The sequence below is a fragment of the Emydura macquarii genome, unplaced genomic scaffold (assembly GCF_026122565.2).
Source record: "Emydura macquarii macquarii isolate MOO-44397 ecotype Brisbane River unplaced genomic scaffold, CSIRO-AGI_Emac_v2 contig_3692, whole genome shotgun sequence".
NCBI lineage: Eukaryota > Metazoa > Chordata > Testudines > Chelidae > Emydura > Emydura macquarii.
The window spans coordinates 9,556,330-9,583,069 of NW_027133829.1; the positions used below are offsets into that span (position 1 = coordinate 9,556,330).

Here is a 26,740-nt window from a genome sequence, read left to right on the forward strand (position 1 = left end):
TTGGGATATAATCACTGATGCCCGAGAGCAAAACTATTACTGATAGGCGTAGGAAGACACTTCCCAATAGAGCAGGCAATTCCAAAGTCGTCCATTACAGGGTGTTTTTTACCTCCCTCTGGAGCAGCTGGTACTAGTCAGTGGCAGAAGCAGAATTCCTCACTAGATGAGCCATTGGTCTGATTTAGTATGGCCACTGCCATGTTCCTATAAAGAAGATCTGCAGAGGAACAAAAAATATTGGCTCTGTGCCCTCCATTGACTGACTCTTTATGATATATAAAGGCCTTAAAGGCTTATGCTTAAAAAAAAAACCAAACACACACCACTTTTTGCTGTTTGCTTTTTACATTAGAAGGTCAGGTTTTCCTGGGAGGGCTGCATGGTGAGTGGAGGAGTGCTGAAGTTAAAACATCATTCAAGTTGGGCGACTCAGTGCTGCAGCACTTGGGAAGGAAAAGGGGTTTTTAGTCAGACTGTTTACAATTATTTGCTCCCTCCCCCAACTTCCATTTCATGCACAGGGCACGAATGTGTTGGGGAAAGAAAACCTTTCTTAAAGACTGGGCAGCTGCAATCTGGTTGAAGCACCAGACCCGCTACCTAGAGGTTCACCAGCAAAGTGGGGAAGCCCAGTTAACACTCCAGACATTTCTAAGGTGCAAAAGCAGCAGAGACTGCACAGGCCCCCCTCCCCCGCCAGACAGACTCTTCTACAGCTCCCTCAGCACCCCAGAGACTGCTCAGCCCCTCCCCCCATGCACCAGCTCTTCTCCCTCCAACAAACACTACAACCCCCCAGTTACTAGCAGCAGACCGCACAGGCCCCCCATGCACCAGCCCCTCCCCCAACAGCCACTACAGCTCCCAGCATCCCAGGGACTGCACAGAACCCCAGACAGCAATTCCCAAGATGCCCTGGGCCTCCCCTCACGTACAGACTACAGTTCCCAGCATGCCCCGCTCATAAGGCGCACAGCGCCCGGCGCAGCGCTGCCTTTCCGCGCATGCGCCCCGCGGCCCGGGCTGGCTGGCTTGGCTGTCGCGCTCCCAGTCCCTGGCTAGCGGCTGCGGCGGGTACCCGCCATGGAGTCCTACGATGTGATCGCGAACCAGCCCGTGGTGATAGACAACGTGAGTCCGGGCCCGGCCCCCTCAGGCCGACACCGGGGAAGGGGGGTGGGAAAGACCCGGCCGGCACCATCCCTTTGTCACCGGGACCCCGCCCGCCTCCCCGGGCGAGTCCCCTCAGCCCAGCCCAGCCCCGCCCCGCCCCGATGTCGGGCCCTCCCCTCCCCTCCCCGACCCAGCGCGACGTGTCAACCGAACTCACTGCACGCCCTCGTCCCGCCTTTCGGGCCGTGCCCGCCGCCCTCCCCGCTTTTTCATTGGCTCCCGCGCCTGCCAGTCACCGGAGGAGCGGTCACCTGAACCTGCTGGTGCGACCCGTCCCGCCTCCGCGGTGGTGCCAGGACACGGGGGGGTGTTTTGGTGGCCTGGTTGGCTCCCTCGGCTGTCAGTCGCATGGGATGCCCGGACCCTTGGCTAAACCTGACGAGCCCCGCCCCTGAGGCAGGCACCTGTGGTGATTGGCTACCGTAGCTGTCTGTTCTAGGTATAGGCTGGGGCCCCTCAGGCTCCGTTGGCCTGGGCCCTGTTGGTCTGTGACCAGACTTGGCAGAGGCTCCCTCCTGACCAGGCTCCCAGCATGCACTGCTCAGGTGCCCAGCAGGAGGTGTGCCTCTGGACACTTCCCAGCATGCACTGCTCCATCTGGAGGTCAGAGGGCTGTGCCCTCCCCCTGGGGATAAGCGCTCCCAGCATGCACTCTGTGTCCAGTAGGAAGTGGACCCCAGGGTGGGGACGGCTCCCAGCATGCACTGCTCCATCTCCCGGCCAATGGGAAGTGAGGCCCACCCCCCATGGGGATGACTGACTGCTCCCAGAATGCACTGCGCTGCCCTGGATTTAAGGGTGGGGGCAGGGCCTGCACAGATGACAGGTTCAAGGGGGTGATGCTGCTGCTTGATTCAAGCCAAAACTTTAATCTCAGTGTCAGGGCGGGGGCGGGCCAGGTGCCTCGGCGTGGGACTCCAGAGCCCCATGCAGACTGTGCTTGGGTTAGCTTTGGTTCACGGGGCCTCCCGACAAGAAGGACCATCTGGTAAAGGGTGAGAAGAGGAGAGGGATGATGTAGAGGCAGCCGGATTCATTACAATGGGTCACGCACGCCTTTCTCCTCCCGTCAGCCTCGGGATGCCCATATTCCAAACTGCTTTTGCTGTTCACATGTCAAGTGGGGGGGATTCTGCCTGTCCTCTCACCATTCTCCATCCCCTTTGGCAAAAGGATTCAAGAAAAATCAGCAAAGGCTTGTTTGCCTTGCAGCTCTGAATACATTCCCGGTTTTCTTGTACCTCATATCTTTGGACCATTTAGGACCACACTAGACATCCTAGCATGTCTGCTCTTATATTGGGTGATTCCTAACTTCTTCTTGCTGCATTTTTACTATCCATCCCAATTGCCACCTGGAAATCCAGCCATCTCTTGAACTCTTTCATACCTCTTTGCCAATCTACCTTTTCCAGTAACTAATTCCAAATATATTTCAGACTCGTGACTTGTATGTGTCATAATGGGAGGCATGACTCTTGTTTCACTCTGAGGGAAGCATTACAAATTTCCTGCGGCTCCAGCCATAGTTTCTAGTGCTGGCTTTTAACCCCACAGTTGATGTTTCCCTTTAGAAAGTCTAGAAGTGAGAGCAGTGGTTTGGGTTGGTAGGCCTGGGTCCTTTCCCTTTTAAAGAGATTTTCCTGAACTGGAATACTATATCTATACCCTTCAAACTTTGAAACCTGATTCAGACTTCACAGATTGGTCCCCTCAATCCTGTTTTCCCACTAACTCTGTGTGACTTTGGGCAAGTTGCTTAACCTCTCAGTGCTTTAGTTTCTCCATCGATGAAATGGGAATAGTGGTGCTTACCCACCTTGGTAAAAGGCTTTTGAGCTTCTAGGATGAAAGACAAGGGAGGAGTGCAAAGGAATTTTCATTAAAACTTAGTGCTAATAATATGCAGACACTGCTTGGGATCAAGCAAGGCTATAAAGAGCCAGATAGCTGCAGCATGTCTGATTTTTCCTGGTCTGTGAGATGTAAATAATTGAGCAATTTATGTTGTGAGATCAGCATTTTTTGCTGGCAAGGCTCCCAGATCAGGATTTTACAGTGACATTGCAATTTTGGGGCTCCCATGTGTGATAGAGGAAAGTGCTAGGAGAGACAGACAGTGGAAACAATGCAGACTGTACACTACTGTTCTCTACTTCTTTGTAGTGCCTTTCATCAGAGAGTGTCATAGGGCTTTAAGAAGTTGGGTGTTATCCCTGCTGTAGGCATGGAGTAAAATGAGGCAGTAAGAATCAGGAACAGATCCAGAGTCCCTATTCCAGTTTTGCTGTTACCAGTAGTACCTACTCTTACCTATTACTATTATATATCACCATGCTATAAACTCATGCTCATGTGTCCACACAGAGATTTTATTGTATAAAGCTGGAGATTGGCTTAATACTCCTTCTCTTTCCCATAAGTAAATTGTAAATGACTTGGGTCCCCGCTGTGTGATGAGCACCACTTGGGCAGATCTCTGCACCCATATGGTGCCTCACTGAAATCAATGGCCTTGGTGAACATAAATGACACCAGTCAAGGTGAAGCGCCAGATTCAGCACTGGCAACTCCCCTGACCTCAGTGCTGTTGTACTCACTTACATTAGACTTGAACTCTGAGAGGAGAATTAAGTGTGTCTTTGTAATCTGAATAGTGTTGTTTTATACAGCTGATATAGCACGCCTGGATATTGGTTCTTTGAGAGAGTTTTTTTATGCTCTTGATGTTAGTAAAAGAACATCGACCAAAATGGAAGTGTAAGAGTATGGAATGTGTTCTTTCCATAGAGTTGTGAGACCAGAGTAGATTTAATCTGTCAATGCATTCTATTTTTATTCAGCTCATAAACCCCTTCAGGATCAGTGAATCAGTTGTATAGTTCACTACAAAGTTGGTGAAAGGATAGCTTGCTCCCAAAGTTTAGGTGCTGTAACAAAATATTTTCATGAGATTATTTTCACTGATTTGAAAACAGTCTTTATGGTTCCCTTCTCCCCCGCCCCCCATTTAAAATACAAAACCAGTTAGGATAACAGATTTAAAAATCTATTTTCCTTCCTTCATCAATCAGTCTTAATAAATGTAATATGCTTTTGGTGTGCAGTGTTGTTGCAGCCAGAGGGGAGGTTACATGTTTTGCTGTACTTAAAATTGTTTCCACCACATTCCTTAAAACTAACTTTATTCCAGGGCAACAAATCCCCCCAAAATATTTATTTTAAAACAGTGACTCTTAAACTGGCGGTGCCCTTTTACCACTTACATTTTTTTTCTGTGTGGATCTACAGGGACAGTTAACAAAGATTAAATAGCTCCACCTACCTAATGCACACAGGTGTAGCTTTGTTTGGAAAGATTCAAGCATTTTACAGGAGAGCTAAATAGACTGGAAAGCATCGTCAGCTGTCATAAGGGAGAGATGGCTAACAATTGCAGTTGGATTACTGCATGGTACCACTGCATTTGGGCCTGGGCCTGCAGGCCTGTGTGTTCCACTAAAGTCCAATTTCTGTTTTTGAAGGACAAATAAATGTCAGCTGATTTGGAACTTTAATAAGTAAGTTAAAAATGCATCACTTGCTGGAACCTCTGAGTGATTTTTAGCTTGGCAGAAGAACGTTTCTATTACAGTGTTAAATACGAGCATCATGTTCTCCTGAAACTGCTTCCTTGGAGCAAGACATGCTGGCAGTGTGTTAAGAGTTATTATCTAGACTCAAATATTAAATAAGCACTTATTTGGATGAGGTTGCCTTACTGTATTTATTTATCCTGCTTTTTGCTATGGTGAATAACAAAGGATGAAATTGTGTATTTGCCAAGTATATAGCCCTTAAAGTTATTGCCTAGGAAACTCAAGACTGTGTTTTGTAGACTAGAATAATGGCTTTGCTCTAAGACTGCAGGTCAGAAAAGAGTCCATGTAAAGCTGACATCATCTCTTATTTCACAGATCATTTCCATGTGTGAGTATGTTGATGCAGAGAGCCGACAAAATTATGGGCCACCAAGCAGGAATCTCCTATGTGTCATGCCGAACATCTTAACTGTGCTCTGGTGGCAGGATGGGGCTGATTCACAGTGAGACAGCGTAGTTCAGGGGCTAGGGCACTGGCCGAGGAGGCCAGAGTTATGAATTTTATTCCTAGTCTGCCATTGACTTGCTGAGTGTCTTTGGGCAAATCAGTTTGTTGGCCTTTGTCTGTAAGGTGAGGCTAGAGATACTAACCCACCGTTGGCGGGCACTTTGTGATCTGTGGGTGAAGAGCAGCCTTGTTAGTCTGGGATCCTGGGTGGCAGTTAAAACAATTCTCTTGACCTGTAAACTGAGAAAACGCGGAGTGGAGTCACTGAAGGTGAATAGAGGATCCCATTCTTAGAGTCACTTGGCTTCAGGAGACATCACATGCCTCAATCCACTCTCATTTTTTAATTGCGTGCCTTTCCACGGAGGAGCTCGTTTTCAGTGTCCTGAGAGAGCAAACCAAGATTATCTGACTCAAAGCACATGAGAATCTGTTCTTTATACTAAAAACCTGGGAGTTTCCCTGAGATCACTCCTTGTTTCAAGAGGACACTCCTGTAGAAAGGAGAAAAGGAAGTGGAGGGGATCAGCAGTGAGTGTGGTAGTCAGCCAGGTTCCCAGCTTGTATCCTGAAAATATCTGTGAGGGGAAGTGAACTTTGTTGTTTGATTGGAGAGATTTCAGTAGCTCTATGAGGTCAACTGCCCAGCACGATTGTAAGAACATAAGAACGGCCATACTAGGTCAGACCTATGGTCCATCTAGCCCAGTGTCCTGTCTTCTGACAGTGGCCAATGCCAGGTGCTTCAGAGGGAATGAATAGAACAGGTAAAATCATCAAGTGATCCATCCCGTTGTCCATTCCCAGCCTCTGGCAAACAGCAATCACTGCCTATTCTGGCTAATAGCCATTGATAGATCTATCTTCCATGAACTTATCTAGTTCTTTTTTGAACCCCGTTATAGTCTTGGCTTTCACAACATCCTCTGGCAAGGAGTTCCACAGGTTGACTGTGCATTGTGTGAATAAATACTTCCTTTTGTTTGTTTTAAACTTGCTTCTTATTAATTTCATTTGGTGATCCCTAGTTCTTGTGTTATGAGAAGGAGTAAATAACACTTCCTTATTTACTTTCTCCACACCAGTCATGATTTTATAGACGTCTATTGTATCCCCTCTTAATTGTCTCTTTTCCAAGCTGAAAAGTCCCAGTCTTATTAATCTCTCCTCATATGGAAGCTGTTCTATACCCCTAATCATTTTTGTTGCCCGTTTCTGTACCTTTTCCAATTCCAATATATCTTTTTTGAGATGGGGTGACCAGGTCTGCACACAGTATTCAAGATGTGGGTGTACCATGGATTTATATAAAGGCAATATGAAAATAAGACAGAAAATATCTATCCGTTTCCTAATGATTCCCAACATCCTGTTAGCTTTTTTGACTGCCGCTGCACATTGAGCTGGTGTTTTCTTCTCCCAGCCTCAATTCCAGTCTGTTTCCCATGTGGTCATTCTCCACTTAAAATTCTCTCCTTGGCTCACTCAGCCATGCCTCCAACCTTTCCTCCAAGTCCCATTTTAAGGCATGCTCCTTCCGAAAGGCCTCTGAACTCTCCTACTTCCCTTCTAAGAAATGGCATCTAAAAGTTGAACCGACCTGGTTTTTGCTAAACTCTGCCATTTAATTATTTGCTTCCTGTTGCCCTCTCCACCATCTGTCTATTGTTTAGGTTACACTGGAATCCCATGAGGGCCGAGGCCTCATTTCCTTTTGGTGCTAAACAGGTGGCGGTGTTTGGTTCTAAAACAGTCTTCTGTAGGAAGCAGACTCTGTGTCTTGGGGTAGCTCTGTGCAGCAGTGTGACAGCCCAGATGAGCTGCTGCTTTTTGCTGACATTCCTCAGTTTTCCCACTCCAGGCCTGCACAGCAAGGCCTGGTCAGTGGAGGGTGGAAATCACTCCCTCTAAGGAACCTTAGCACACTGCAAAGCACATCTTGATGAAGCACTTGTTTGGATTTGGATCATCAGTGCGGGCAGCTTGCTTTATGATACAGGGAGGCAAAGGGCAGTTTGGGCTCAATTTACCATGCTACTTGTTTTTAAATTGTTTTGAACACAAGGGCCACAGTGACTGATATGCAGAACTATTCAGTATTAATTACTTGCTTTTCACACACTTCTCCATTCCTCCCACAGGGCTCGGGTGTGATCAAAGCAGGATTTGCAGGTGATCAGATACCGAAGTACTGTTTTCCAAACTAGTAAGTATCCTAGTAACTCGGGGGGGTTTAGTTGCTCTGAGTATCCCAGACCATTTGCAATCTACATAGAGGGGAGGAATGATCTTGTGGTTTAAGTGGGGGTTGGGAATCTGAGAAGTGGGTTTTATCTCTGGCTCTGCCACTGAGGGGATGCCCACCTCGCAGAGGTGCTCTGGAGTTTTGTTCAGTAATGTTAAATGCTTTTCAATCTCCTGAAGTTGTTAAAAAGTGCAAAGGATAATTATGCATCGCTTTCAATCAAGTGCTGTGGGCTCCCGGCACCTGGTTGTAGTTGTAGAACTATAAAGAGACCGAAGGTGGAATTAATTTTAACCCCAGGAAAAACATTGGTCAAGTGGGGTACTCTGGAAAACTGAAAAAACAAGAATAGGATGGGTAAAAAAATACCTTCATGTATTTATTCTGAGCCCAGTCCTACCATCTTTACTCATGTAAAGTGTCCGTGGGAGTTCTAGCTGAGGATCTGGATGCCTGTACACGACTGCCAGCTGTTAGTTCCCCAGCCTAGCTGTTTCACAGGAGTGTGTGTGTGCTCACCAAGGGGAAGTACTGCTTCACACCATTGCTAGAAATAGCTTCTCAGTGACGAGAGAAGCATTGACTGATTAGTGCTCAGGCATGTATGCTGTCTTGCATGAGACTCACTTATACTTGTAACCTCCATTTTAGTGTGGGCAGACCAAAGCACGTTCGTGTCATGGCTGGTGCGCTAGAAGGCGACATTTTCATTGGGCCAAAAGCAGAGGTAAGAGCCATTTATCCTGGGTACCCACGTGTCTGCAAATGGAATGGTTCCCAACTGAGAAGAGTCGCAGCAGTTCACTCGTCGAGGGCAGTGTTCCCATTGAAAGTAGAAGAGCTGCGAAGGGCAGTGGTATAGACCTTCCAGGCCCCAGTGCTGCCTGCAGCAGGCTGACGGTTGGGCCCTGCCCCTGGGTTTTGTCATTAGTTGTTTCAACTAAACAGTTTACATTCGCTCAGGAACGGTGGAGTCTTTCTCTGCTGTCCGTGTTCTCTGTGCCTGTAGAAGGATAGTATTTCTTTTAGATGATGTCCTTTTGAAAAGGAAAATAAAACTAATGGCCTGATCACATAGGATTGTTATGGAGTCCGTAGCACTTTCCTAGAGTCGGATTTCCACCCTCCAGTGTCCTGGCTTGATTCCAGTTGGACAGTTACATCCTCCCTCCCTGAGCTCCCCTGCCATTTTGAACTGGATGCAACATTTATTGACTGTTGTGTGGTGGTACTGTGGGCTGTTAATCAACTGCCGTCCTTCTCCCCAGAGGTGGCTGCATTTCAGTGGGGAGTGATGGGATTCAGTAACAGGTTCCTTTCTTTCTGTTGCTGGGTGTAGTTGTGCCTCAGTTTCCACTCCAGATCTGTGTTTCAGCCTCCCCCCTCTGAACTGCAGCCTCTGTTGTTGTAGGCCAGTTGATTTTTTTGAAGTTCTTTGGCCCTCTGGCCATAGCAAGAGCGTCTTCCCTTTCCAGGGTTCAACAGAACCAAAGCCTTCGGCTAAATGCTTCCATCCTTCGCTTATCCATCTCCACCCCTGTTGATGCAGGGCTGATCAGTGCCAATAGTAGTCCTTTTCTCCAGCAACTGCTCCTCTTGATACAGAGGGTGGATGTGGATTTCCTTCTACCCTACCTGGAAGTCCCTGTCGCAGATCCCAGAAACAGGAATTTAGCACTCAGTTCCCATCCCAAACCCTCTGTGTCTTTTTGCCCATAGCTTCCTCCATCACTCACTTCACCCCTCTCGGGTCCTCGTATTTCTGGCTTTTCTCTAGGCCAGCTCACAGTTCCTCCTCACGTTGCGTCCCCATTTCTCATGGTCAAGAACCTTAAAAACCCAGTCTTGCTTTGCTTCTGGTTTCCATAGCTAGAGAAGCTCAGTAAGTGGCTCAGAAGTGTTTCTGCACTACTCTGGTAATGAACTGACGCCTAGTCAGGGCCTGTGTTTTTAAGACAGCCCTGCTGGAAACTTAATGATGTGACTTCTGAGTGGACAGATGGAAAAAGATCCATTAGGTCATCTTGCCCATCCTCAGCACAGTAAGATTGTCCCTATAGTCTATTCCCCAGTGCTCTGGCTAACTTAGCTCGAAATGGCCCCAAAAACTTGTCATGTGTAGTCCTGTGTTGCCCAGCACACAGTCGCATGAATGCCTACAGCCTAGTCTGGTGCGGAAATTGGCCTATAGCCTCTCTTAAAAGACCAGTGGATCCCATTACAGCTTCCCCTCATGTATAAACTAGTGACACAAACATACCAGCTTATGGATATTTGTATATCCGTTTAGGAGGAATGTAGGGATGGAAGGCGCTGGATAAATACAGGATATTAATGTGCTACCAGCATAAGAAGTCCTAATTCATCACCTGGGAATACTTCTGTGTGAAAGGAGTTTGTCATTTATTTACAGTCCTGGCCTTTTAAAATCCATCCTCTCCTTTTTTTTTTTTTTTTTTAAATACAGAAATTCAGTGTTGTTCTGTGGAGCTAGAGGCAAGCAGATCCATTTGTGAGAGGAGCAGTGTCAGTAGTAATGGGCAGTGGCGGGTATGTTTGGAAATCTTGCTGAAAGGCGTATTATGTTGTCTTTGCTGTGTGGCTAGGAGCACAGAGGTCTGCTCTCGATCAGATATCCCATGGAACATGGCATAGTGAAGGACTGGAATGACATGGAGCGCATCTGGCAGTATGTGTATTCGAAAGACCAGCTTCAGACTTTCTCAGAAGAGGTGAGATGCTTCATTCCGTGCAGGCCCAGTGCTTTGTTGCTAACTGTCTATTTAATAAGCTGTGGGGTAGATCTAGCATCTTCCCTTTGCTTTGCCCCGCAGAAGCTCTAAATAGACCTGTTTGTTCATCAGAAATAATTGCTTAACATTAGGCCTCGGCCAAGAAGCGCCCAAGCAGGATGCCTTGTGGCTAATCTGAGATTGTAGCTTTACTGATGATCCAGCATTGGGACTCCGCGCACACATTCGCCCTAATGTAGCATCCCATTATTTCTGAGCAAGGCCAGGTGCATCTAATCTTTCCTGTTTCTGCTTTATCCACTCACCCAATGCTTGCCAAGGAGATTGTTTGAAAGGAAGGAGGAGTAAATCTTGTGCACTCAACCTGGCGAGAGAGAAATAAAATAGGGCCATGTCTGCGAGATGGCCTGTGAAATTGCTCTGTAAGTGGCTCAGAAGCATTACTGCACTACTCTGGTGATGAACTGACTTCTGCAGCCTCTTAGTCAGGGCCTGTGTTTTTAAGACAGCCCTGCTGGAAACTTAATAATGTGACTTCTGAGTGGACAGATGGAAAAAGATCCATTAGGTCATCTTGCCCATCCTCAGCACAGTAAGATTGTCCCTGTTGTCTATTCCCCAGTGCTCTGGCTAACTTAGCTCGAAATGGCTGAACTCATGAGTTTTTCTCCAACCCTTTCAGTGGGAGATTATTCCACAGCCTATAAAAACTCCTATGAGATCTCCCTGGCTGGCAGTGTTCCCTCATTCCTTAACTTCATCCCATCTTGTTATTTGTAGCCCTGTGGTTCCTAAACGGTTATTCTGGAACACATTTCCAGTAACACCTCCTCCACCCCCCCCTTGCCAATCCATATGGACATTCCTAGCCTGTGGTGGGGAGAGAGCCCCACTCCTACCTCTAGCTGTGATGGAGCATTCCCAGCCACAGTGGTTCCTGCCATGTGCTCAGAGCCACGGTACAAAGCCCTTGGCTGAGTTCTGTTTTGGTTCTTTCCAGCATCCTGTGCTCCTGACAGAGGCTCCCCTGAACCCACGTAAGAACCGAGAGCGAGCTGCTGAGGTTTTCTTTGAAACCTTCAACGTGCCAGCCCTTTTCATCTCCATGCAAGCTGTGCTCAGCCTGTAAGTATCTGCCCCTTTCTCTGCACAGCCTGAGCGGAAGGGCAGGAATAATACTCGAGTGAGGCTGGCCTGTAAACCAGCTGTTCCTTTGGAGGATGACTGTGTAAATGGAGATGGATCTGCCCATCCCAGAACCACAGGGACGTTTGGGTCCAGCTTTCATGTTGGCAGTTTTGTTTCATTTCTAATTCAGACCTTAGCCACCTGGAAGGAATGAGAAATATACAGACGATTAAGCTTTTTTTCTGAAAAAACTCTTTCCAGTCATTGCTAGTGTAACGTGGCCCACCACACAAATCCCTGTACAGGCCACAGTCTGCAACTCTGCACCCTACGTTAGCAGTGGGGCTTGAACCTGGGATCTCGGGATCTTTAAAGCAGGAGCCTCTACTGCCTGAGGTAGAAGACTCAGGTGTGTTAGCCAAGGCTGCCCCAGGCTCAATCTCTGTGTGGTCCAGCCACCACTAGAGGACAGAGTGTGAGACTGAGTGGGCGGCAGTTCAGCTGGTACAAACGAGCAAGGCTCACAGCCATTCGTAATTCTACCATCCTGTCATGGAGTCCTGTCCACAGCAGTGGTTCGCGGGGGTTAAAATGCTGGTGGCTGCCGGTGCCTTGACTAAACTAGTGCCCCTCAGTTGTTACCATTGGGGGAGCTAAATTGCCGGTGGCAATGGTGGGGGGAAAAGGCTAGAGTATCCAAAGCGGTACATCTCCTCCCACGGCCTTGCGTTGCAGCCATATTGTCCCTGCTCTGGAAAGCACCAGGCACATGCTTCCTACCACAAGTGCTCTCTTGGCAGTTTGAGGGGCCAGGACTGGCTGACATAACGATTCCTGCCCCTCCGGCTGTTCTGAAGTATGGCTTGTGGGGAGATGGGGTGAGCAGGGAAGTGGCTGTGACTGGACTGGTTTAAAAAAAGTCATGGTTCATCTGCAAGGACTTCTGTCCTGGTCTTTACCAAGCCATATTAAACAAAAGGCGGCTTTATAAAATTGGTCGTCTTTAGTGCACTGTCCAGTTTCAAATGCACAGCTAGTGACACTGGATTAACCATATTTCTTTTAAAATCCTTCCCTTTTTTATTAGTAACCCTTAGATAGTTAAATGCATTTTTTAACTCCAATATAGTGTTCTTCAGTCAGATCATTTGCTTTCTGCATTTCACTTATGAAGCTGGACTGATCCATTTTACCAATATGCACATTTATTGATTATAACTACTCGCTTCTCTTCATATTACATTTTATAAAAGCTTATTTAAAAACACCGACAACCCCAAACCCTGCAGTAAGGCCAAAATTAAACAGAGTCCCTCAGAATTGAGAAAACTTTCATTTAAAAAAAAAAAAAGTAGAAATGCCCGTTTCAGAAGTAAGCTGAATTATTCTGCAATTACTTGCCTCTTTCTAATTGTTTTGTTATTTGTCGGTAGTGTAAATGTGGCATTGGCTGGGCCAGCTACAAGTGCATTGTGAAGGTCGCGGTCTGTCACGCTGAAACACAATCATTCCCTCCTTTGTTGCAGTTACGCTACAGGGAGAACTACGGGGGTGGTGCTGGACTCCGGGGATGGCGTTACCCATGCGGTTCCTATTTACGAAGGGTTTGCGATGCCTCACTCCATTATGCGGATTGATATCGCTGGCCGCGACGTATCCCGCTTCCTTCGCCTCTATCTCCGGAAAGAAGGCTACGACTTCCACACATCGTCAGAGTTCGAGATCGTCAAAACCATCAAGGAGGTGCCCCGCTGTCTGTGATTGATCTGGGTGTGATTTTCTGCACTGCTGAGCCAAGGGGTCTATGAAACGGGGTGGGAAACCTAAATGGCGGGCTCTTTGGTGGCGGTCTTGGCAGATTCCGACAGAGGATCTCTTCATGTTAGGGTTGAGACACGTAAGCAGGTCGGCGTGGGGGAAGCTTGCATTGCTAGTGCCTGTGCTGTACCAGTTGTGCAGATAAATGGAGACCTCCAGTCCCCAGGGCTGGCAAGACAGCACCTTCCGTTAGCACTAAAGTAACCTTTCATGGAAAAAAGAGTAGTTAAATCCATGCCGGATCAGACTGAGAAGTCTGAAATATTCCAAGTTGCATTATGCCGCTGTTCACAATGATAACATTTAAAGTGCAGTGCCCAAATGAGAGAGACTCTTCTTAGGAGTCCCAATATAAACAGTATTTTGTGATCTGGGAACTGCATTTGCTGCTAAAGAAGTCTCTCATAAATATGCACCATCAGGGAAGTAAACAAACCAGAGCCATCTTGGCTACTGCTCTGTTAGAAACATGGAGGAAGGCAGCTCAGCTCTGCCAAAGAAAAGGATAAAGCTGGGGGGGGAAGGTAAATATTTTAAACTAGAAGAGGGAGTGATTCTTAGCAGTCGCTTTGCTTATCTCTCTAGACCTCACTCAGCAGTTTCTTACACCGATAGGACTCCCACTGATTGATTTCAATGGAGGCTTTGCCTCCCTGGGTACTGAGCTACTGCAATGACTAGCATAGAAATGCTCATAATGCGGGATCAGTCCTGAAGTGATTAGAGCCCAGCACCCTCGAATTTCTGACTGTCGTTGCTTCGTAGTGACATCTGGTGGAGAATTGCCATATTGCAAAATCCCTTCACATCATTGCTGCCTGTAAAGTTGGTTTAAGACAGATGCATGTGCCTGGTGTCAGTGGTATCAGTGAGGTTTTTTCAGTCTGTGATCTCCTGCCAGTCAGAGAGTGAGAGAAGATAGGAAATGTCCTCATGGCTTGGGAGTCAAATGCCAGAGCTGCTGCTTTGCATGCTAAGTGCGAAGCAGCTGAGTGGCTGCAGCAGAATGCACAAAGCTCTGGAGTTGTGAGGCTTGTAGGTGGTGGTTCTGCTGTCTGTGGTGGCGTTATTTCTGCTTTGGGAGTGCTGATTACTCGGGAAGAAGGGCTGGCTTTTCTAATGGCTAGAGAGACGTGTTGTAGATTCTCTTTCGTTCTGCAAAAGTAAATAGCTGTAGCTTGCAAGATGCCAGGCTTGATGGGGTGGGGAAAGTGAGAAACGTGCATGCTTCCAAATCGATGGTATATTGTGCCTTGGAAACACGCCTACAAATGGCCAGGGTCGTTGGGGCACTTTGCATCTTAGAAAATGAAACAACCAAATCACCGGTATTGGAACCTCTGCTCTCCCTTCAAGCTCGCCATCCCTCCCGAAAGTGATGATTTTCTGAACCTTACACTTATGAAAACTGAACTTCAGAACAAAAACAGAGATGAGCCCAGACTTGCTGAACCTTCTCACTAGCCAGGCGGGGGGAGTGGACAGTTAGCTTGTACAAGACCTTTAAATTTGTCTCCCCACCCCCACTGTTTCCCCTTCCCCCAGTAATTCCTGGTTCACTGAAGATGTCCGAATTCATCATTCTCCGACAAATACCAGTGAGATTTCTGCTATTTGTTTTCTGGCAGTGCTGCCAGCTCACGATTTTATCACAAGCCCTGTTGTTTGATTTACTTAAAGACCCAAGTTGTGGAGACAAGGGATAACCATGAGAATCTCTGCTTTCATTAAAAAAAAAAAAAAATTCTACCCCGCCTGGTTGTGGAGAAAAGCTTGAAAACGTGCCCCTTGTGTGACTTAAAGGCAAAAAACCTGGAGGAAAATAAAAAAGAAATCCTAATTTATTATTTAAGTCTGATGATTTGAACCAATAATAACTCTCAATGCTGGATAATCTCATGAAAGGCCAAACTTCCACAGAAACTTCCACGTGGTTGATCTTTACAAAAACAAGACGGGCCATTTGCAACATTCACTTTGCTTCTCTACAGAGGAAAAAGGACTTTAAACTATCTGAACTCCTACATGCCACAAGAGACCACAACTGCGATACCCTTGACTCATCCAACAATATTGTAAACCTATCCAGCTATACACTTAACCCAGCAGAAGAGTCCGTCTTATCTCGGGGACTCTCTTTCTGCCCCACCACCCCCACACACATGATACAATTCTGCGGTGACCTGGAATCCCACTTTCACTGTCTCTGACTCAAGGAATATTTCCACCACACCACTGAACAACACACTAACACACAGATACCTTCCTACCAATGCTACAAGAAGAAGAATCTCCATGGACTCCTCCTGATGGTCGAAACAACAGACTAGACTTTTACATAGAGTGTTTCCACTGATGTGCACAAGCTGAGATTGTAGACAAGCAACATCACTTGCCCCATAACCTCAGCTGTGCAGAACGCAACGCCATCCACAGCCTCAATAACGACTCTGACATTCTAATCAGAGAGGCAGACAAAGGAGGTGCCGTAGTCATCATGAATAGGTCGGATTACAAACAGGAGGCTGCCAGACAACTCTCCAACACCACATTCTACAAGCCATTATCGTCCGAACCCACTGAGGAATACCAAAAGAAACTACAACATCTACTTCAGAAACTCCCTAAAGAAACATAGGAACAAATCTACATGGACACACCCCCTGAGCCCCGACAAGGGTTATTCTATCTGCTACCCAAGATCCACAAACCTGGGAATCCTGGACACCCCATCATCTCAGGCATTGGCATTCTCACAGCAGGATTATCAGGCTATATGGACTATCTCCTCAGGCCCTATGCCACCAGCACTCCTAGCTATCTTCGTGATACCACTGACTCCCTGAGAAAACTACAATCCATCGGTGATCTCCCCGAAAACACCATCCTAGCCACTATGGATGTAGAAACTCTACACCAACATTCCACACAAAGATGGACTACAAGCCATCAGGAACATTTCCCCTGATGAGTATATGACACACTTGGTAGCTGAACTTTGTGACTTTGTCCTGACCCACAACTGCTTCAGATTTGGAGGCAATCTATACCTTCAAGTCAGTGACACAGCTATGGGCACCCGCATGGCCCCATAGTATGCCAACATTTTTATGGCTGACCTAGAACATCGCTTCCTCGAAACTCGTCCCCAAGCACCTCTCCTTTACCTACGCTACATTGATGACATTTTCATTATTTAGACCCACGGGAAAGAGTCCCTCAAAGAATTCCACCGGGATTTCAATAATTTCCATCTCACCATCAACCTCAGCCTGGACCAGTCCACACAAGAAATCCACTTCCTGGACACTACAATACAAGTAAGGGATGGTCACATTAATACCACCCTATACCGAAAACCAACTGAGAGCAATACATATCTTCATGCCTCCAGCTTCCACCCGGGACACATTACACGCTCCATTGTCTACAGCCAAGCCCTAAGATACAACCGGATTTGCTCCGATCCCTCAGACAGAGACAAACATCTACAGGATCTCCATAAAACATTCTTAAAACTACAATACCCACCTGGAGAGGTGAAGAAACAAATTGACAGAGCCAGACGGGTACCCAGACGTCACCATCCACAGGACAGACCCAACAAAGACAACAACAGAACACCACTGGCCATCACCTACAGCCCCCAGCTAAAATCTCTCCAATACATCATTAAGGATCTACAACCTATCCTAGCAGATGATCCCTCACTCGCTCGCGCCGTGGGAGGCAGACCTATCCTTGCTTACAGACAGTCCCCCAACCTGAAGCAAATACTCACCAGCAACCGCACACCATACAACAAGAACACTAACCCAGGAACCTATCCCTGCAACAAACCCCGTTGCCAGCTCTGCTCGCACATCGACTCTAGTGACACCATCACAGGTCCTAACCACATCAGCCACACTGTCAGGAGCTCATTCACCTGCACATCTACTAATGTAACATATGCCATCATGTGCCAGCAATGCCCCTCTGCCATGTGCATTGACCAAACCGGACTGTCACTGCGCAAAAGAATAAATGGACACAAATCAGACATAAAAAATGGTAACATCCATAAACCAGTCGGAGAGCACTTCTATCTCCCAGGACACTCTGTAGCTGACTGGAAAGTTGCCATACTTCTACAAAAAAAACTTCAAAAACAGACTTCAGCGAGAAACTGCAGAGCTGGAACTGATCTTCGAACCTGACACAATCAGACTGGGTCTGAATCGGGTCTTGAAATGGTTCTCTCATTACAAGAAGTAATTGTCACTGTTCACACATTCTCACCTTCTGATCAACGGTTGTGAATAGGCCTCATCTACTCTAACTGAATGGACCTTGCTAACACCTACCCTCCCCGTTGTTGTTCCTTACCCTTGGATATCTATATATACCTCCAATCTGATTTCTGTTTCTTGCATCTGACAAAGTGGGTTGCAGCCCACGAAAGCTTATGCCGCAGAAATTAAATTTGTTAGTCTTTAAAGTGCTACAGGACTCTCGTTGTTTTTGCTGTGTACAGATTAACATGGCTACCCTTCTGGAACTTTTCAGTAATTATTTTGGTGCCTAACTCATGATTTTTGAAGGACAGGTTGGTAGTACTGAGGATTTCAGAGAGGATCATTTAAAAAAAAAAAAAAAAGATTTTTACCTCGTTTCAGCCAGTCAGCAGGGACATTAGCAATTCTGGGCTTACCCCTGTCTTTTTTTTGCTTTGCATTGTGACTTTCACACTGTTTCCTTCCTAACTGGCTTGTGGAGCTGCCTGGAAAGGATTTCCATCTCTCTGATACTTTGACGTGTGTTTTGTCCCAAACTGGAACCAGCTCAAAATAGCAAAGCTTCTTGCAAAACAAAAAGTTCAAGACATTTCTCTTTCGAAATGTCCGAATGTTTTGTTTCCCATGAAACCCAATAGCAGCTAGGCTGGTAGGAGACCGGGGTGCCTTATGGGAGATGTAGTCCAGCTGGGATGCGGGGACCAAAATGAGGCACCTCAGTGGCTCAAGGTGGACTAACAAAGGTTTCAGTTCAGAAAGACCTGAAATATTTGTTGGTCTCCCCACAAGGTTCTGCTGAAAATCGTTCTCTTCCCAAAGAAAAATGTTTTGTTAGAAGCCGTACCCATCTGCTTTCCTTTCTTTGCAGCGTGCCTGTTACCTGTCAATAAACCCACAGAAGGACGAGACGTTAGAGACCGAGAAAGCCCAATACTACCTGCCAGATGGAAGCACTATTGAGGTGCGTACGGATAAATTCTAAATTATTCTTCATAAGAAACTCAGTGTTAGTAGAATGTCCGGGCCCTCTCGCTGCTGGGAGCTGGGAGGCCCCAGTTGAATCTCTTGCTAAAACGTGGCTGCAGCAGGGACAGCTTTTACAAGAGAAATCGCTAGACTAGTTCCTTATCTGTTTCCTTTGAAAGACCTGCAGTGATTGAACCCCTTGATAAATGGTTTCTGATAAATGCAGCTTCCTCTTGAGAGCCGCTGCACACCCGTAAATCATTGAAATCCCAGTGATCCAGAAACACATGCAGTTCCTAGTTAATGCACGCGACTTGCTGTTACTCGAATAACAGACCTGCAGTGCAGGGGGCTGCAGTCGCAGGTTCTGATGCAGGGTCAGGGACAGGACGAATGGGTCTCAGCTTACTGCAAATCCAGAAGCGACCTGTGTAGGGGGTTTATCTTCTCGAGCGGTGCTGTGAAGAAAGACTTAGAAAGGATCCTAAAGATTGAACCCTTGCAGATGAGGGCTGAAGGAGAGGGAATATGTGGGGGTGGGGGGGGCGTTTTTTGCCCTAAGGCACCAGACTTGGAATGAGAAGATCTGGATTCTGCTCCAAGCTTTGCTGCTCATTTGCGATGGAAGCGGGGACGGGGCAGTTGGCGTGTGTTAAAGGGAGGAGCCCAGCAGCCTTGTGTTCCTCTTCAAGATGCCATTCGAGCATCTGGTAGACCAGAGAGACTCTATAACTTGTTGATGTTTTGACCGTTGAAGGGCTAAGCGGCTCTGCGATAGAGGCATAGGCCATGCTCCTTTTCCTACCCAACTGGCAGCTAAGTTGTTCCCTCTTGCTGTTTGCAGATCGGCCCTGCCCGTTTCCGAGCCCCTGAGTTACTGTTCCGGCCTGACCTGATTGGAGAGGAGTGCGAGGGGCTGCACGAAGTGCTGGTGTTCGCCGTTCAGAAATCTGACATGGACCTGAGGCGAACGCTCTTCTCCAACATTGTGCTGTCTGGGGGCTCCACGCTCTTCAAAGGTCTCTGTTTTCTGCAGCGCCCCTGAGCCTGTGCTTCTGACTCAGCCAAAGTCCCCTGGAAGCTAGTGGGAGCGGAGGGGGTTCCTGGAATCCTAGGACCACTCTCCGACCACTCTCAAGGGGCCAGGATGGGAGTGAGGTTTTGTCCAGCTTTGCCCACTTCCCTGGGAAGACAATGCCACAGCCTGAGACTTTGTTCTTTTCTCCAAAACTTTGCCAACATCCAGACTCCTCCCGTTACTCCAAGTCAGAGCCCTCTGGGTCCTAGATAATCCCTCCCCTGCTTCAAATTGTCCCTCAAGCTTCTGCAGACTGAAGTGGAGACTTCTTAAAGGCATGCAGCTCCCACACGTGCCGTTGATGCTCTCCCTTGGCTGTCCTGTCCGTCCCCTTCCCGCAGCATCATTTTGCCTGAGGAAGGACTGAACAGCCAGGCTCTTTCTGCTTTTCCATTGAACCATTTTAGGGCAGTTTCTTTATTAAATCGCTAGAAGGCTGGTGCAGATCCAGAAGTTCCCGTAGATCTCTCCTTTGATGCCAGGGCTGTTGGAATATTCCCAGGCGAGAGCTGAGCATGTGCAATGAGCGTAGCTACATCCACAGCAGAATGTCCGGATGTCCTGTCCCACATCAGCCTGGGGCAGAGAAGAGAAGGACACAGAGGGAGAGATTGTTCTCAAAGCCACGGTGTTCATTACACCCTGAGATGCTCTAAGGGAACAACCAGCTCCTGGCTGTAATTAGAAATCCCAAGTAATCTGACAATCCAGCACTACTCAGAGTGGGACGGCTCTGTAAATTATACCAAACCCTCACATCCCCGTAGCAGGATCTTCTTTCTGGTTATGCTCTGCCGGTTCCCCCAGCCTGCCTAGGACCCTGGGGAGGGACTTCACGGGCTCCAGGGTCAGGCAGGGCCATCGCCCTGGAGTATTTTGCGTCTCGCGTCGCTGCATCTGCAGTAAATTTTGGGGGCCGTGCTCACGGGGCCAAACTAAAGGAAAGTTTCCTCCTCTGTGCAGGCTTTGGAGACAGGCTCTTGAGCGAAGTGAAGAAACTAGCACCCAAGGACGTCAAAATAAGGGTAGGGGCGCTCTCTCTCGAGGCTTCCTGGCCTGCCTCTCCCGTGTGGTGCACCGGTGTACGTCAGCAGATTTGAGCCCCTTGGGGACACAAGGCCGAGGCAGGCGCTGCCCTACCCATCACCCCAACTCCAGCTTTTCGGAAAGAGTCCAGGCACCCCTGTGGTGGCTGCTCTTAGCGCTGAAGCCCACTCAGGCTCTTGCGAGAGACGTCCTGTTGGCAGTGCAGCCCGCCTTCGGGATCTCTGCCCATGATCTCTTAGAGAAGATCATCCTCCGGCCACGCCGCTTGGGGGCGAAAGCAGTCCCAGGGCATGCGTACGATGTGCTGGAGCGACTTGGGGTGTGTGTAACTGCGGAGCAGTTTGTAGCCGGGGTCAATATTAATCCAAGTTCCCTGACTCTCCTTTCAGATATCTGCTCCTCAGGAGAGATTATATTCCACCTGGATCGGGTACGTACTGCGCAGTGACGCCTATAAAGCACTTTGTCCTCTCAGCCTGTATTTCCCTGGATAGCTCAAACCTGCCCACGGGGTGGCCCCAGCCGTGCTGGGTCATATTTGTTGTATGCCAGGTTCTGGCCTTGTCCCAAATTCCGCCGCATGGCCTGTTTCATCAGAAAACCATGCTGGACTCAAGACAGTTCTAAGTTCAGCCTCTGTTGTTTATCATTTTAAGGTTCAGTCCTGCACATCCCATTCAGTGGAGCAAGCCCTTGGATTGTAAACTTTAGGGCGGGAGTTTGGGGCCGGGTTCCCCTCTCATTGACACCAGTTACTTCAGTGGAGTTAGGGCTGATTTCGACCAGTGTAAGTGAGAGGGTAATCGGGGCTGCAGGTGCCTATCTGACCATGCCCATTTAAGGTGCTGTTGAAAGAAGAAAACCTACGTTGCTGGCAACACCCGTGTTTGCAACTGGCTGGCTCTTGGCACAGTTTCAGCTCCCCCGTGGACAAAGCATGGACGATGATGGCTGGAAACTCAGCATAATCAGCATGGGCCTGAAGCTAATGGGAGTTCGGTTTACTGGGATTGCAAGGTCTTTGGGGCAGGAACTCTCTCCCTCTGCGTTTGTACAGGGGTTAGCACCAGGGGGCGTTGGCCTGGCTGTGCTATCGCTGTCTGGATAATACATGGGAGCTGGGGGTGCGTAATGAGGGAACACGGCCCACGCGAGGAGCCATCGGCTTGTCCTGCTCTGCTAACACACTCGCTTGTTCTCCCCAGCGGCTCTATTCTGGCCTCGTTGGACACCTTTAAGAAAATGTGGGTTTCAAAGAAGGAATACGAAGAAGATGGAGCCCGGGCCATCCACCGAAAAACCTTCTAGCCCTGCGGACCCGTCCTTCGGAGACTCACTCCAGTTCCAAACTCGCTTTTCTGAGTCCGAGCGTCTGTGAGGAGTTGTGTGTGCGTGTGTGTGTGCGCGCGGGCAAGCATGGCCCCCAGAATGTCGCAGAGCAAGGAGGAGAAGGATTAGATCACTTTTTTTTCTTTTTTTTTTTAAAAACTAGGAGGAAAAATAATCAGGCCCCATTTCTCCAGAACGATCCATTCCTTTTACAGCCACATCTGGCAGCACAGAGAAAAGAAACCGCGAGACAGACAGACACTGACCACTGCAAATCAACCAGCCGGGTTCTAGTTACCTAGCGTAAGACTCCAAACCCTGGCGTGTCTTTACCCTCTGGCAATTCATAGCCCTGGCCCCTTAGCTCCTCGTTGTTGCTCAGCAGTGAATGACTCACTGCGCAGTTCAGCCTTTTTTTTTTTTTTTTTTAAAGTTGTTTTTGGTATATTTTTATACAGAAAAAGCACATTGGGAGCAGTTATAGCCCCTCCCCCCCCCTTTTTTTTGGTGTGTTTGTGTAAACTCTTAGTCTGCTGCGTGGGGCTGGACTATGAGTGCACAGCTGGAGCAATTGCTGGTAGGACGTAGTTTGTGTTGCATGGTGTAGGTCACAACCACCCCTCTTCCGCTCAGATTGTACTAGCTGGTTATGATCTAGTCTCTTGTTCGCTAACCTTCTTTCTCCTTGTGAAGCGAGTGCCCAGGGCAGGGACAAAGGCCCTCGTGTGTTTGCTTTGATTTTGGTTTGAAAGTTTCCCGTGCTGTGTTCTCGCTGTAAAAGGTGAAGCTGCATATCCCCCTTTCTCCCACAGCAGGGACAAGGAACCATCCATTTTCAGCCAGACGAAACCTCTTTCATTGGATCCGTCCTCGGGCAAAAACCAATTGGAAAAAGTGCATTGTAACTAGAATGATTTTATTTATTTAAATGTTCAGTAATAGCTAAGTTACTAACAGGGCTGCTGTTCCCAGGGGCCGTCGCTGCCCCTGGGGGTCAGGCTGCTGCTCTCCTTCCAACACCTTTGTACTGAATTTCCATTGTTTAATGCTAACACTAATGTTTACAGCACACATGCTTAACGTAGCAGCCAGCCAGCCAACCCGCAACGCTCCTTGGTTACTGCTGGTGAGTCACCATTCTCCGTGAATGCACGAACGGAGAGGACAATAAACTGTGTTAGGACGTTGGCATTATGAACGGAGTCCTGAGCAATAGCTCTTTCCACTCTAGCACGTACGCTGTTAACTTTGTGGGCCCCTCTGTTATGACACTGCTACAGCCAGTGTAAAGGCCAGGCACTTGCTTTGGGTGGGGTGTGTTGTGTTTGATGGATCACCAGGTGCTTGTTTACTTTTCAGTGTTGTTTACTTTTCACTGTTTTGTTTTGTTTTGAAAGGGAGGGTGTGTTGCTGAGAACCAAATGTCTTGTGTGTTTTAGCCACTTCCCTATTAGAGAACACAGCAGAGGTGTGGAGTCAGTGTAGTAGCATTCTCTCTACAGCGAGCCGCATCTGTCAGAGAATTTCTTTGCAAAGAACAAGTCTGGGTGGGAAGGAGGAATTTTAAGTAGGAAAGCAGCAGCCTGGGGAGACCCTGAGCTCCTCCTACTGCCTAAGGGATTTGCAGTTGTTCAAAACTTTTTTTATTTTAAAGCACTGGTTCTTAGTTTAGAGTGGAGACTCAATCCCCGGATTTAGAATGTGCAATTGGATTTATTTCTACAATATAAACACCAGCTGCGCCTTCATCAGAAGTGCAAATGCAGACTTTGTGCTTATTAAGGCGGGGTGGGGGGGAATGTTCACACCTGCTCTTTTAGAAGACAGGCTGGATAGCATTTTTTAAAGAAAAGGTAACTGGCCTGTGGTAAATCCCTGCTTTGTCTTGAAAAGGAAGCTGTAAGCACCTGTAATTCCCACCTCTACTGCTCTGTCCTTGGCTTCATACACCCCCCCCTTCCCGTTAATATCCCTGTACAGCGCCCCACCTGCAGCTGTGAAAAGCCAGGCGTGCTCCTGAAAGACTCCAGGCTGTGGGACAACTTCGGGCTGGTGCTGCCTGTGGGGAACAGAACCTGTTCCTCCATGCGCTGCAATGGATTGATAGCGTGGTTTTCGAGGGATAGAATTTGCTCCTCCTGCCTAGCAGTACAGTGCAGCAGGCTGCTCTCCACTCACTCCCACGGCCTCTCATGCTGCTTTTGTCAGGGTCTCGCTTTACACCAGCCAGAACTTGAGTGGAAGTCAGATTCTTACACATCCCCCCCACTAAAAACAGCGAGGCTGGCACTGCTACACTCTCAACAGCAGCTGCAGCCTCACCACGTTGTATTTGTGTATTCAAGTATCCAACTCTGGCAATCACACCATTGACGGCAAAACAGCGGCAGAGAGCAGCTTTGACACCCCTTTAAGCACAAGGAAGATAGAAAGGGAGGGGTGCAAGAAGTGACCTCTCTGCAGCTGTAGCCTTCCCCTTATAATTTAACCCGATATACTGCACCAGAAACAGCGCGCCATCCCCCTATGGAGAGTCTGAGGTCAGGTGATTTAGGAATAGCAGAGGACACTGGGTGATAGTCTGTAAAACGTTCTCAGCAGCTGGCTAGGCTGCAGCTCAGCTGTAATTTGTTATAAAAGTAACATAGCCTAAAACAGCTGGCGCACACACAGCTGTGCAGTGAGGGCATGTTCTCTCAGTCCAGCTAGTCAAATTCTTCCCATTTTTCCACCCGGCACAAATTGACACAGGTGATACATGTAGCACAGGTGATGTATATATTCACAGCCTTGTACCTTAGTTGCTTATTGATTCCCTTTCTGGATCCTGTATGTACACTCCAGACGCAAACCTGCTTGCACCAGCAGGATATAAATTTGTTCTTAATTCACCTCAGAGCGGTAAGTCTCCATCCCTGGCACCTCTGGCTGACCAGCCTGACGTGAAGCCATGGGCTAGTGAAGATCTGTGCACTCGCTACCTCTGATTTAACATGCTGATTTAAATAGCTGCTGTGGAATAGACCAAGGAGCAAGGGATAAAAATAGCTAATGCCAGCCATGGAACTCCCCTTCTTCCAATCTGCTGCGTCCCTAGAGTTAAAAGTGGGTTGTATCATCCACCATGGCCCTAAGACGTTATTTTGTCTTTTCCAGAGACATGAGGAAGAAACAGGCTTATATATTTGCCATAGATCTTAGCTGCTCGCGTTTTGATCACCGCGTCGCAACTGCTACGCATTATAATGTTAGTGGTTGGCAGCTGCTGGCCCAGAGAAGAGGGAAGTGAGAGGATTTGGACACCAGACTTTAATTTGCATGTAAGGCAAATTCTGCTTGGTCCCCTCCATTTCTTTGCATGACTTGCCTCCTACTAGGCATGAACTAACCTCCTCAAGCGGCAGGGCACCCGAAGAGACCTCTGGCCTTGGCAAAAGCTGCCGCATTTGGTTGTAGAAAGCAACGTGATGCGACAGTCCGGTGTGTGATAGGACCGTTTGGGAACATAGTTCCGTTCAGTGCCACATCTTCTACCAAGTGTCAGCTTCCCACCTCGCTGATGCAGGGAGGTCTGTGCATGGAGTTCTTCCCTGATGCTACGAAGTTGCATCTTCTGTTTGAAGTGCAATTTCGGGACCTGGCACACCATCCAAGCAGTAGCAAGTATTATAAAGGCTGAGGCGCTACAGCTGGTATTTCAAAGGCTCCATGGTCTCCCCACCCCTCAGGAGACAGCTCATCTCCCGCTATTTATTTCCCTGGGGAAGCATGGCTGCTGTTCAGCCTCCCACTACTCACCATCCTTCTAAGAACAAAGAATTGTGGTTGTAAGTAAGAGAACCTGTAAAAACCCCATTGATGAGGAACAGCTGGTACCACAAAGCCAATTTCCTTGGAAAGAAGTTGTATTCTGAGTGGTAGCATCAGGCAGCGGGTGAGGCAGGGAGGTAAGGGAATGACCCGTGGTGTTAAGAGCAGTGACAGCTCATGGATGGGGTAAGAGAAGAGGAAGCGTTTTCCTTATCCTGGCTTTGAGCCAGCAGGAGGCCGTGTTCTGCTTGTAAATCACATGGACCCGACTGAAAGGTGCTTTCTGCAATGTAGCATTTGTTCTAGCAGCCGGACACCCTCTCTTGCACACCTGTCCCAACCATGGTGTCGAGGGTGCCCCCCATCCCTAAATAAAGTTGTTCACATACAAACCTGCGTATCTCTGGCTGCAGAGGGGGGCTGGATGGGCTCTTACAGCAATTTCTTTGGATTCAGTTTCTTGCTGCAAAATTTGCCTGCTCATCGCAGGCCTCAGAGCAGAGGGGTGCAGTACACGGGTACAACTGCCACCGTCTTCCTTTATCTCCTAAAACAAGTTATTGGCTTCTGAGGGCCTAGAACGAGCCCCCTGCAATTGCGGGGAGGCAAAACCCACTGGCATAGCCCTCCCTGTGCTTCGGGGAGCGTAACCCGTGCGCTCATCTCTTGATCTAGAGGCTAGGCCGTGGTAACTCATTTCTGCTCATGTCCATGCTGTACCAGGGGCTCTGTAAATAAAAATGACGTTACCGTTGTGGGCTAGCTACTTGTGCTTTGATGGATTCAAAGTGGAGGGACAAAGCGACCCAACGGACAAGGCGAGGGGGAGGGGCGAATGAGACATAGTATTTAAAAAAAAAAAAAATCTCCCTCTGCCCTTGGCCCAGGCAGCAGCTGGGTAATTAATTGTAGCCAGCACGGTAGAAGTGGGGGCACTTTGGAAGAATCTGCATGCAGAGCCTGTGAAACCTTTGTGGAACAGCTCCCCCTGGGCTGCTCCCCCTGGGCTACTCCCCACATCGGA

General features: G+C 48.1%; 1 protein-coding gene and 1 long non-coding RNA gene across 3 annotated transcripts; one reads left to right on the top strand and one right to left on the bottom strand.

Moving 5' to 3' along the window:
- On the bottom strand, nucleotides 1-1,395 carry LOC137146081 (uncharacterized). 2 transcript variants are annotated; one of them, XR_010917832.1, is made up of 3 exons: nucleotides 1,334-1,395; nucleotides 327-446; nucleotides 1-220 (listed from the first exon to the last, which is right to left on the bottom strand). It is a non-coding gene; the product is annotated as an uncharacterized lncRNA (long non-coding RNA). The 2 variants fall into 2 exon arrangements; XR_010917833.1 differs by lacking the exon at nucleotides 1,334-1,395 and adding an exon at nucleotides 939-1,084.
- ACTR1A (actin related protein 1A) lies at nucleotides 952-26,108 on the top strand. The gene is made up of 11 exons (XM_067537201.1): nucleotides 952-1,134; nucleotides 7,407-7,471; nucleotides 8,162-8,237; nucleotides 10,117-10,242; nucleotides 11,264-11,388; nucleotides 12,918-13,134; nucleotides 18,355-18,447; nucleotides 19,297-19,471; nucleotides 20,494-20,555; nucleotides 20,967-21,007; nucleotides 21,783-26,108. The coding sequence occupies exons 1-11, from the start codon at nucleotides 1,087-1,089 to the stop codon at nucleotides 21,883-21,885; spliced, it is 1,131 nt and encodes a 376-aa protein (XP_067393302.1). The 5' UTR covers nucleotides 952-1,086; the 3' UTR covers nucleotides 21,886-26,108.
- Nucleotides 26,109-26,740: the final 632 nt, after the last annotated feature.